General features: G+C 40.6%; 1 protein-coding gene across 1 annotated transcript; it reads left to right on the plus strand.

The window, feature by feature from the left end:
• Window positions 1-9,946: 9,946 nt before the first annotated feature.
• On the plus strand, window positions 9,947-13,080 carry dmac2 (distal membrane arm assembly component 2). The gene is made up of 6 exons (XM_084558329.1): window positions 9,947-10,244; window positions 10,671-10,861; window positions 11,642-11,722; window positions 11,845-11,984; window positions 12,140-12,302; window positions 12,397-13,080. Exons 1-6 carry the CDS (start codon window positions 10,227-10,229, stop codon window positions 12,569-12,571), a joined length of 768 nt encoding a protein of 255 aa, XP_084414455.1. The 5' UTR covers window positions 9,947-10,226; the 3' UTR covers window positions 12,572-13,080.
• The last annotated feature ends 187 nt before the right edge of the window (window positions 13,081-13,267 follow it).

The following is a 13,267-nucleotide window of genomic DNA, read 5'->3' on the forward strand; positions in this document are numbered from 1 at the left end:
ATATTTGCACAAAGTCTATAAAACATAAAAATCTGTTAATATCTGAATTTTAAACACTGACTTAGCCAGATGCTGTTCATGGCCTTTTTGCCCTCAAGTTGCCCTCCAAGTGACTGACCCTCAATGTGAGCATTAAGCAACTGGCTCAGTACAAGTGCCCACTAATGGCTTTCCTGCCAAGACTGCAGAGATTTACGGAGTCCGCTGGCCTTATGGGAGCTGGTCAAAACAAAATAACCCTGACAGCCGCTAACGGTCCTGAGAATACTGTGTGTACGTGATCGTGTTGTGTGTGTGTGCGTGTGTGTGTGAGCCTCTACTACATCTCTGCAGAAACAGAGGAAAGCGGTGGGAGCAGAGAGGAAGAACAAGAGAGACAACCAGTGGCTAATAGCTTTCCCACGGGGCCATCACTTACTGCGACTCAAACGAAAAAGTGGGGAGCCACGGGGGAGCAGCCATTAGGAAACCTCAGAGTTTGTCTGCTAACTAGACTGTGGAGACAGTTCAGCCTCTTCCCATATAAGAGAAATAGAACAGCCACAGTGATAAGCATTTGACAAGAGTGGTTAAAAATGATCTGTGCTGTAATTGTGAGAGCCTTCTTCAAGCTGCAGTCTAATGCTGCCTGAATGCAGTGAACTGCTGTGGACTCAGTGACAGTATAGAAAGTGAGAAGTTGGTAATAAATGATTTATATCGATGTACCCAAAGGTGGGTAGAGTAGCCTCATGAATATTAATCATGTACTAATGTGCTGATTAATTCTTGATTGGTTTTGTGGTTATTTATCTGGTACAGAAGAGAACAAGTGATAGTCTAAAATTAACCTATCATAATGAATAGTGAATAGCAGTCTTAAATGGTCCATTTTTGCATGGATGATGTAGTCATGTACATACAGTCAAACTTTTACTGATTTGTAGTATGACAAAGCTTCTTTCATTCTTACAATTCACACCTCCCTGACATCAGTACACATAATGATATCAAAGGCGTTGTCTCTTATAAATATCTGGGGATTTGATTAGGCTTTGGTCTTAACTGGAATCTATACTAAAAGCAAGAGTGGTCCCCATCGACTCTTGCGTCTCAGAGGCACTTGTCAGTCAGCAGCTGGGGAGCTGGAAGAAGACTGACGTGTATAAAAATAGTCACTGCACCGGCTCAGCAGGAAGAAATTGGTGTATATACTGTATGTGTGGCTTCGATGAATTCATAGATTTTTTAAATTGTCATGTGCAGCCAGTGATTCAGTGTCCAATACCCAAAGATATTAAATTGTTCAGCTAACTAATTATGTTTCAGTATGAAGGAGAAAAGAGAAAATCATTTGAGCACAAAATGCAGTCATTTGTGGAAATAAGCCACAATCATCCTAATAACAAAGACTGGAACGGCCAGTTAAAGGAAATGGATCACTGCTTTTTCAGCTTTTTGTGTTTTTAAAAGGATAGGAAAGCTATAATTGATATAACAACTCATTCTTGGTCTTTGAATGATATTGTAAATGACTTTCGAGTTGCTAAAGCTATAGCATTGAATCCTTTTGCTGCCAGCATCTGAGAGTCTGCTCTTTCTCTTTATTGCACAGACAAGCAGTATGTATACACACACCAGCCACAACATTAAAACCACTGACAGGTGAAGTAAATAACATTAATCTCCTTGAGACAATTCAATGTTCTGCTGGGAAACCTTTGGACCTGGCATTCATGTGGATGTTACTTAGACATGTACCACCCACCTAGACCAGACCAGGCACCCCCACACCATAGTAATGACAGTCCTTGGTGGGAGCAGCCATCCCCAGCAGGATGCAGCCTGGCACAGGCACACACACAAAAATGGTTTAGGAACAACTAAAAAAATATGAAAAACAGCACAAGGTGTTGACCTGGCCTCCAAATTCACTAGATCCCAAACTGATCAAGTATCTGTAGGATGATCCACAGAGGCCCCTCTCCTCAACCCATAGGACTAAAAGGCCCCCATGTCCATTCCCTGATGAGTCATAACTGTTTTGTAAGCACAAGGGAGACCTTCACTATATTAGGAAGGTGGTTTTAATGTTTTGCCTGATCAGGGTATGTGGACTCGCTTTGTTGGCCTCAGACTCAAAGCCAGTGCATGGTTAGTTTTTCAAAAGTACATTAAGGCCCAATCAAAAATTGATGAGGCCAAACAAACATATTGGGATATGAATACATGAATACAATGCATGAAAAACTAGAACAAGTATATGAAATCCCATCAATAACACAGTACGGTGAAAAACCTTGAACACATAAATATAATTGGTAGCTGATATAAAAAATGAACAATCATCTCAACCTGCCAAACATCAACTGGTTTAGAGACTTTTCCAACCATAGCTGCACACAGATCAGAATCTGTGATCATCAATTTCAGTGAAAGTCAAGACACATATGAACACACACGAAAACACACAGTAGTTGTCCTGCAGGCACTTCCAACATGAGGAGAGTACCAACATATTGTCTATCCACCTCTAGTATTAAAGCACTGAAAGCATGGTCCAGTAAGCAGTTCATTGAGTTTGCCCTCCATTCTCCAATCAATTCATTAATTCCCTCTGCCAGTCACTCTTTAACTTCATTGGTCCATATGTTCATTCAAGCAACTATTCAGTAGTGTGATTTGCTGAGGCTCCACACAGACACAGACATTGTTACTGCGTATTCCACCATCTTGTTTCGACGATTTAGCTGCTACCTATTAAAAACACTACATGTAGAATATATTTAGTTTGTGTGTGACTGCTTGCATCAAATGAAATATTGACAGGAGTACCAGTGAACGCACTTGATCTCTGTTATACCGAACTCTCCAATTTTATAATTATCAACTGTAGCTTCTGTTCTCTGCAAACACACAGGAGAAGTGCTAGCCATGATCTCATTTGCTGATTGTGTGTACCAGCAGGTGTGAGCCGTCTGTCACATCACACTAATGGCGTGTGCAAAAGCTTGGGAGGGCGATGCATGTGTGTTTGCAGATGTGTGCACGCATGGCAAAGCGGGTGAGGTGTTGGAATGTTTGTTTTTCAGTGACACATCTATCGGATGAGTGTTTTTTTCAAGCTGTCTTCTCCTCTTGTGTAATTAAAGAGAAAGTACACATTGAATAAAAAAAGTAGAGACAGTCAGGCTTACATGTGAATTCTCCATGGCTACTTAACTCAAGAGGATATTCTTCTTCAGTCTGACAGACTGAGTTTAAATATCTACACATCCTCACTGGTTTGGTCCAGACAGTCCATATCCATTAAGTCCAACTGTAACCAGACTGGTGTACATCTAAAAACAGATATAAAAACATTAGTGATCACACTGTGTGTTTAAAGATGAAATTTAAACAGCAACAATCTGCATGATGTCTGTTGACACAGAGTCACAGTGTTGTCCTCTCACCCTTCTTTGGTAAAAGAGGACGTAAGCTGTTGTCTGGTGACATTAGCAAATGAAGGCTCCAGTCGTCTCCAACACTTGGACATCGTTATAGCCAGCGTCTGCCTCTCAAAGGGAGAATAAGTTGGGCGGGCAAACACCTTGAGTGTTCTCACCCTAGGTAATCTATACGGTGTCCAAGCTCATTTGACCATTTGAATCGTCCAATAGTTTGACAAGTGTAATTTCTGTGTACAGCACACTGTACCCTGACCCAAGAAGAGTTGGGCTCAGGCTCAACTCATTTGGGGAATCCAAAACACTAATAAGCCATAATGTAAACAGAATCATAAACTCTATTGTACTATGTGAACATGTATTCATTTAAAATGCTTTTGAAACATCAAGTAGTAAATCTGGAGACATTTATGGGCTAATTCCAGTTATGCTCACCCAGACATGTTCTTCAGGAGTAGAAAGCTGGCCAGCAAGTGTTCCTCAGACACCATTCCCAACAGGTCCCGCTTATTGATTTCTACATTCCCTGTGTCATCAATGCTGTCATCTGGTCCCAGGACTTTCTCATCCTCCAGGATATAATCTACTGCCACACAAATGTTGTGAAAGATGTAGCAGGCAGAAAACAGATCTCCTGGGCCCTCAAGAAGATTGTGTGTCAAGTTTCCAATGGTCTGCTAACACAATTATTCCTTCCTTGATCTAGCATGCCAGCAGTTTGGCTTCAACTTGGCCTGTGATCAAAATTCACAAAAAAAAGGAAAATGTAGGGTATATTTCAAACTCACCAAATAAACTATTTGTGTGTGTGTTCAATAACGAGAATGTTTTTATTCTTACTATGGGCTGGAAGTATAGTGTAGCTGCAGCATGCTGCAGGCACAGCTATCCCCCATCTCCTGATAGAAAGTACCCAGCTGGTGGATATGAGGCTTGTTGGTACATGGGTGATCTGCTTGGACAAGCGTATCACAGTGAATTGCAATGTACACATCCAAAATTTCACCCTTGGCATCAAATATGGCCTGCAGTATCACTGAGGAGAAATGTTTTCTGTTTATGTAACATTTCTGTCTTCTGTGGCTTTGCAGGAGGAAGAATCCTGATGTGGCTCCCTGGCAGCACAGCAGAATGCCTCACAGCACGCAAAATGACCAAAGCTAACACCAAACTCCACCTTCAATAAATAAAAATGGACATTTGAAATTTATATTTGTTTCATGTCTTTTTAGACAAATGTTCTCCTCTCATATTATCTTACCTGTGTTTCCCCTGTAACCTAAATGACTGATGACACTAACCAGACTGTTCCGACCTTCAGTCTGTGAAGAAACACAGATAACAACAGATAGTTTCATACACACAGTCAAACACAAGTAACACAGGGGGAATACAGAAAAATAACTCACACAATGTACACAGATGACTAGACTACAAGATTAAAAGAGGAAGACAGTAGATTATGTACACATACACTGAGGAAATGTCTGGATCACAAGACACAGGTGACTGAACTACTACTGGCAGAAAAGACAATCATAACTGTGTATTTGTAAGAATGAGGCTGCTGTATCTCATTGGTACATGGTGTACCTTATGTCCTGGTGTGTGTGAACACCAGGTTTCTCTTCACAGGCAACATTCAAGTCAAGACTAGTAAATAACTGGTTAATATTTAATACAGAAACTTGTAAAACATACTCTGCAGCTGTTAACAAGTCCCCAGAAAATCTTCTTCTTGAAGTACCAAATCTGGCAACCTCATGAACAGGTTCAGCAACCATAACCCTAGTCCCAAAAATCTAATCTAAATTGGTATTTTAGTTTGTGGATTAAACTAATGTGATACAAAGTGTTACTGGGTCCATGTTAGAGGCATTGGTGAGTTCTTACTTGCACTCTGGAGAGAGCCTATCTAAGGTCATCTTTTCCCCACTTCATGTTTTTATGCTAAAATAAGCTAACCACACCTGCTCGCCAGCTCTGTAGTTGCACTGTAAATGAATTGGTAGGTATGGTACGGTATTTGTCAGACTCTCAAAAAAGACAGTGTTTTAACCCATTTAAGGTTAAAGTAATAATTGTGTTGTTTTGGCAAAAAAAAGTTGATAAAGTCAAGTAGGCAAAACTTGAGTCGCAGGCAGGATATGTTCTAAGAATTGTATTTAATTGTGCTGATGTTCTTTTTATATCAGTAACACTTGCATTACCGTAGAGTTGATCATGACATTATTTAATATAAATCCAAAGACATTGCTTGTTAGGTTAATTGGTGATTTTAAATTGGCCGTGAGGTGTGAATATGCATAAAAATCGCAGGTACCAACTTCTTGCTCATTACAGAAGAATTTTGGATTCCACTGATGACATTTCCACGGCAGAGGCGGTCCTGACTAGATTTACACCCTGGGCGAAACATCCCTTGGGCACCTGATGGCTTCTTTGGTCTTTTCTTTGATCCATGATGAAGATGAAGACTCGACATCATGAACTTTTGCATTACCTTTTGCCAACACCGTCCATTCGCCCGTCAATTGGGGTTACGTGAGTCACGTAGATGACTGCACAGATTTTTATATTTATTTTTTTTTTATTTTTCATTTTTCATTCATTCATTCATTCATCTTCTATACCCGTTTAGTCCTGTTAAGGGTCACGGGGGTCTGCTGGAGCCTATCCCAGCTGTCATCGGGCGAGAGGCAGGGGTACACCCTGGACAGGTCGCCAGTCCATCGCAGGGCTAACACAGAGACAGACAACCATTCACACTCACATGCACACCTATGGCCAATTTAGAATCCCCAGTTAACCTAATGAGCATGTCTTTGGATGGTGGGAGGAAGCCGGAGTACCCGGAGAGAACCCACACAGACACAGGGAGAACATGCAAACTCCACACAGAAAAGCCAATTTTTCATTTTTCACATAACCCAATTAATTACATGTAGGTATATGGGTCTATGTTAATTTTAGGAATGAAATACAATTTATTTGGAAGCAGTTTGTGTTGTGTGGCCTGGGATCAGTCTATCCCCCCCCCCCCCCCCCCCCCCCGCCAACCTCTGCAGTCGCAAGTAAAGATTTGGGCACGACCACTACTAGACTGCCAGAGACAAATGCAACAAAAGCCATCACTGCCCAAAATCCGAGACCTCCATTTTCATTCTCCACAAAGGATTCCTCTGGTATCTGGGCACTGCGTGCACATTGCAGGTACCACCTGCTTGCCCAGTACCGCAGAATCTCTGATTCACTTTGAGATGAAGATGATGTGTCCATGAAACAAGCTAGTACAGGAACCACTCAGGTCAAAGATCCAGGAAGCACCACCACTAGAGTGATGGATACAAGAACAACCTTCTCTGCCCACTACCGCAGAATCTCCTATGCAGTGGATTGTCAAGAAGATGCCAACACTGGGATGGCCACTTCACAACAAGTGGTGAAGGTGCCGCGCAGATTCAATCCCCGCCGTCAGAGGGATTGGGATAACCACAACTTCTCTCATGGTGGGGCTCTGCAGCGTCATCCGAAGTACCAAAGGCCCATCCACGCAAGGCATAACAGAGCTGCCCGTCACCACAGACGCCCACAGGCAACCTACTACCTACGTCCTTCACGTACAGAGGTTGCACAGCAGTGGCCAAGAGAACACACCTGTTGTCACTGCCAAAGTCATCTGAGGCAGCCCCAGTGGTACGACAGTTCCACCTACCAACAAACACCGAGACAATGCAGAGGCAGATTCCATGGCCCACGCTGGAGACGTCGTCCTCACCACCCTCGGTCTAGCGGGTATCACACCCAGCAAAGACACAACACTGATGTCAACTACATCAACAAAGTCTCTGGCCTCCAAATACAGAAAGAAAACAAACTGTCTAGGGACGACCATCCTTCTCCAGCTTCAAGCTCTAAGCCATCCAGCCCAGATGATGTATTGAGCTTGATTTTGGCATACTCAAGTATGAACATTTGATGTTCATGAATATTAGAATATGCTTCAATAAACAGAAAAGAAACTGAAAATTCATCATTCATTCATTATTCATGTTATTCATTCATTCATTCATTCATCTGCTATACCCGCTTATTCCTGTTAAGGGTCGCGGGGGTCTGCTGGAGCCTATCCCAGCTGTCATCGGGCGAGAGGCAGGGGTACACCCTGGACAGGTTGCCAGTCCACCGCAGGGCTGACACAGAGACAGACAACCATTCACACACCTACGGCCAATTTAAAATCACCAATTAACCTAATGAGCATGTCTTTGGATGGTGGGAGGAAGCCAGAGTACCCGGAGAGAACCCACACAGACACAGGGAGAACATGCAAACTACACACAGAAAGGCCCAGCCGGCCCATGGAGTCGAACCAGTGACCTTCTTGCTGTGAGGCATCATTATTCATGTTATGTGATTAATATTCATAAAATTAACCAAATGTTTTAATTTAGTGTCATTTATATTTCCTTAGGTTGTGTGCTTCAACAAATTCATATCTGAAATAAAATAATTAAAACTACGTTAAAGTGTCAGATGTCAGCTAATCTTGTGATGGTAGGGTTGGAAATAGAGTCCAGCTGCTCCACTATCTATTAATAACTGTGAAAAATAATGATTTTATGATATAGTTATAGTTAAGGTGGCGGGTTTCTTTTAACAATCACACACAATCATCCCACCTAATTACTTGATTTATTTCAGGATATGTACAGCATTGTAAGAAAAATAAAAATGGACCAACCACAAATTTCTTTTGCTAAGACAAGAGACAACTCTTTTAACTTTCCAGTGTGCCGTTGTTGGAAATTAAAAGACCATACAATGTTATTTGTTTTTCAAAATCCAGACTTATTTTCTTGTAATTTTACAGACCACGTTTCCACCACATAAAATCATGTCTGTAAAAAAGACAGATTATTCTGCATAATGTTAGGCAGCTGTGAATAAGAACAGAAATCCAATGTAAATGTTATATGCCTGTGCCCATCACAGGCATATAATTTTTGATGCTTGAAAATACTTAAATTATCATAAATAATAAAGGTAATGTTGGGTATGAGTATAGTGGGAAATGATGAAATAAAACAAGTCAAATGAAGGTGAAAGCATGATGTTTACGACGAAGAGTACCCGACTAACTAGCATGACTGTCACCTCAGAAGGATTTCATGCATGGATGAAAAGCGAAAGAAAACGTACCATTTTCACAGTGAGTGGGAAGAAGCCTTCTTTTTTACCATAGTAAAAGAAATGTGTGTATGTCTCATTTATGGGGTTAGTGTGGCAACGGCATAGCACAATGTGGAGAGACAGTTCAGTACATGACAGACTAGCTTCCATGCTAACTATCCGTCTGGCAGTGCACTACGGCCGGAAAAAGGCTGTAAATTAAAGGCAGACTTTTTACATGAGGCCAGTGAAGCAGTCAAAAAATGTAAGTGAAGCTTCATTTAGCAAAACAGATGTTTTTAGTGAAACACCATGGCGCCGTTAAACTCAAATATTGAACTAAAATGTGAAAATAATTTGTTCAAAAAGTGTAACAGATGTAATTTTTTGTTAAAATTCTTCAGATTTGTACAAATGTGATATCATTCATTTAAATATGTGAAAGAAGTTATGTTTTTTTTATTACATTACTGGTAGTTTGTGCAGACATGGGACAAAGTTCAAGTCAGAGAGAGATGTGATAGTTCAAATGTTGAAACTGAATTATAGGAACAAAAATAAATAATGAAAAATGTTGCACATTTAAATAGATAGGTTTCTACAGTGTAAATCATTGCTAATATTTATTATGAAGATTCATTAACAACAATATGACACAACAAGAACCACTAACATGAGCAGACAGCCTCATCACACATATTATTATTATTACAACTCTTCTTATTAAAGATGAACTGTGTGATTATGTTGTTCAGTAAGTTTGTATCAAAGGTAGCCCTTAGTATTACTCGGTACCCTTGAAGTAGCTCTCAGTTTCAAAAAGGTTGGTGACCCCTGCTCTAGTGTCTCACCTGCTGCACAAAAATACTGCTTGAATGTACTCTACAGAGATGGGTAACGGGCTTCAGCTCCTGTTAAGCAGACAGATAGTTCCTAATAAATAAATTAACTTGTAACAATAATGTTTAGCCACATCCTCTACCAAATCTGATCGAACAGGAATTTAGCCCAACAATCATCCATTTAGTAGCTAGCATAGTTGAGCAACTACAAGGAGGAACATTAGCTAATATGCAAAGTATTTTATTTATCATTTTTATTTGTAAGGGCAAAACAATGTTGAAAGTTTTATCCTCTGTCAGTGGAATCCATTAATCAAATGATGAGGATGTTCAGCGATTATGAAAATAACTCCTATTCACAGTCATCTAAATTAACTCCACCTCAAACATAACAATAATCTAATTGTATAATTTAGGCTACTTTAAAATAATCAGTGACAGAGGGAGGTTTTGCTGTAAAATTTAAAAAGCAGACTTTCCAGATTACTCGTTTTACTTGAGCAAACTGTTGCTTTAGTAAAATGTCTCGTTGCAGGAATTCTCTTGTAACTAATTATTATATCTTGTAATACATTTTTACGGTATTACCAGTAGCTTTTACTAAGTGAATAATAAAAGTACAGAATAGTTTCTCCCGTTTTTCCTCTGGGTTTATGTCTCAGGATCACAGACGTGCATTGAGCGACACCTCGTGGTGAAAACGAAGAACAACAACTACTTGACACCTGCTACATGCGAAGGAGTGAGATTTGTCCCCTACGACTTCCTGTCGAACAGCGTCAACATGTCGGCCTCCTTGATAGTAAGTCACCCTTCCAGTTTCTACAAATAACTACATTGAACAGACTAATTAAAACATTTACTGTGTGTCTACCCTTGGTCTATAGCCGTAGGGTGACAGCGTATGCAACTGTTAGGATTTTTGTAAGTACGAAACTAGCTAAACATGATGAAATATAACGTGTGCGTGTTAATGTGCTTAATCTCCACTTGTCTCGAGTGTGTGTTTGCGCGTTTGTAAACAATAAAAGTTTTACATACACAGTACTGAAGGCAGCTTAGGCAAAATGTCTTAATTCCGCAGACTGCAGACAGACTGCAGTTTATGTGCATAAAAATGCGCTGGTAGTCCTGTGTTTCTCATAGTGGTTAAATTTGTCATGAGCTGGAGGACAGTAGTCACTGTTAATGTCCTCCTCACATCCTGTCTCCTCCGTCTCTACTACAGTCTCTACACAGATGTTGCCACCGGTTGGCTCTCCTCCATGTTGCTAAGAGACAGTTGAGCTCCGGGTCAGCATCTCCTCTTCCTCTGCACAGGAGGTTCCTCATCTTCCTCACCCAGCGTTTTTATGATGTGGAGATGCTCCTGAACTGGGGGATTCGGTTTAAGAGGAATCGGCTTCAGAGGAAGAATGTGTACGTTTTGAACCTAGAGATGCATCCACACTGCTGATGTTGAAGCTGATGCTGATGCTGGTACTTGTTGCTGAGTAGACAGGAGAAGAAATAAATCAAACAGCTGCAGTTCTCAAGTGTGACTGATAGAGACAAGTTCATAGCAGTTGTTAGGTACCAAAACCCAAATGCATTTTTTGCAACAATATGCACTAAACAAAAACAAAACTACAACTGATCTTAAGAGTGTGCGGGGCTCATAAGCAATAGGGCAGATTTGGTTTTCACACTATTTATTTATTTATTTTTTAATTATGCTAAATATTTGATTGTAATTCCATGTTATCTAATATAGAGCCTATATTTGTAGCTCCTTTATGGTGACCAACGCATTTAAAAGGTCTTTTCCTGACAGTATGTGCCAGAAAAATAAACAGTTTTGATGAAATGGAAAAAATCTTTCAACCAACTAAAACAATTAAGCCACAAGAATGATATATGGCTGAACTTGCAATATGCAAGAAATTAAGAATGCCTCAACCACTCATAAGGATTGTAGACGAACTTGTAATGGAGGTCTGAGAAATGTCATTTTTAAAATGGGTCTGTCAGAGGTGTGTGTCCACGGGAGTTTATCGTGTTAGTAAGAGGGTAGTTTAGGAAAGGGTCAAACTTTTAAGTAAAATCACAAAATGTATTGATTAAACTATGAAATAACACTGTGAGTTGATTTCAGATCCAGTTTTTCATCTCACTCTTGATATTTGGCCATCATTGACTTTTCCCCACGTTATTTTACAGTTACTATAGCTACGCTGAGAGGTGGTATGGACCAGACATGGCGTCAGCAATCTTTATCTTGAGTCTGAGGGGAGGATTTAGGTAAGTGCCTTGTCTCCCCTGTGTATTCTTGCAGTTTTTTTATATGCAGTGTTTGTGTTGAGGTTTTTTTCTCGTGCTGCTGTGATTCACCTGGCACATCTGGATCTGTGTTCCATCTTCAGGTTTATTGGCCAGTCAGAGTGGTTCCGTGCCAGCCAGAGGGGCAAGTTCAGCTGGGACCTCTTAAACCACAAAGGCACACCTCTAGAGGAAGTAGACATGAGCTTCACAGTCATCAACGACAGGGGACTGGCGAACCTGGGTACAGAGCTCCTACTCAGCTTAGTCTGGCTTTTTCAGTTTCTTTTTCCCTCTACAGTAAACTCATTTTTTCACTCTATCATTCTGTCTTTCTCTATCAGACATGTGATATTCAGCATGTAAGCCCAGTTTTTGATTTGATTTTGTTCCCCTCAGAGAGTCAGCGTTTTTTGCGGACTCTGAAAGTACAAGGGTGTCCTGAAGTGGATGACTGGTTCCTGGCAAGGCTTCATGTGTTCCAGGATTCTCTGGAGGAGCTGGACATCTCTCACTGTCCACGCATCACTACAGGTGGCTTGGCTGCACTCAGAAATCTCAAGTAAGTAGCCAAAACTCACAACATGGTCTAATTCATATAACCGCTCACCGTCTGTTGTATTACAGTATGTTTCTTTGTGTTTATCGTGCTGAAGGGGGCTGAAGCGTCTGAACGTGTCATTCCTTCCTGGGATTTCAAGTCCAGGGTTGGTGATCATCCTGCTGGAGGAGATGTTACCACACTGCCACATCATAGCGTCTGGCTACGACTACAATGTGACGCAAGAGGGAGGAGAGGGGGAAGAGGAACTCATACAAAGACAGAGGTAGCACCTAAACTGGTGCAGGAAGCCTTGAAAAGACAAAATCCTCGTGAAAAAAAAAACTCTTTGTGGGTGTGTGGTCTCAAATGAGAAGAAGCAGTTGGTCTGGTTTGTGCATCAGTTCATCACAACAATCCTAGATCCCAGTTTTAGTTTATCACAAGGAGACTATACAAACATTTCAAATTACACTTTGGTTTGTATTGATTTCATTTGTCAATGAACTGTCAATGTGATTATAAATGTATTTAATAAAGATTTCATGGTCATTGTATCCCTTGCCTGTGAACTCATAATACAAGTTTAATGGACAGTACAAACCACGTGGTACACATCATAGTGCGGCTGTATCTATTTCTAATCTTCACTACCGAAGCTTATGTGAGGAAACTAAAGCTGGTAATCCAGTGTGAGGCTTGTTCTGCAGCAGCCTCTTCACAGTGAGCGGCTGAAGACAACAGTAAAACTGGGAGACAAGGCTGAATGAGGCTGAAGGAACCTTTGCTACTTCTGTATGCAAAGACACCATCTACAAAATTCTGATTTTGTTTGACAAGAACAGATCGTGCTAAATAATGTCAAACAACTTTGCATTTGTGATGGGTAGTATTGCAAACTACATTAAAGAAGTAAAAAATAAAAAATAAAATTCTCACCTTATCTATGTTTATTAAAAACTGATTTTAAGAATACAGCAGATTTT

This window comes from Chelon labrosus (assembly GCF_963514085.1).
Source record: "Chelon labrosus genome assembly, chromosome: 13".
Lineage (NCBI taxonomy): Eukaryota > Metazoa > Chordata > Actinopteri > Mugiliformes > Mugilidae > Chelon > Chelon labrosus.

Excerpts from the sequence above, each read along its gene's own strand:
- dmac2 (XM_084558329.1), top strand. Across the intron at positions 11,723-11,844 it reads AGTCTGAGGGGAGGATTTAG|GTTTATTGGCCAGTCAGAGT; the intron begins GTAAGTGCCTTG and ends TTCCATCTTCAG. Across the intron at positions 11,985-12,139 it reads CAGGGGACTGGCGAACCTGG|AGAGTCAGCGTTTTTTGCGG; the intron begins GTACAGAGCTCC and ends TGTTCCCCTCAG.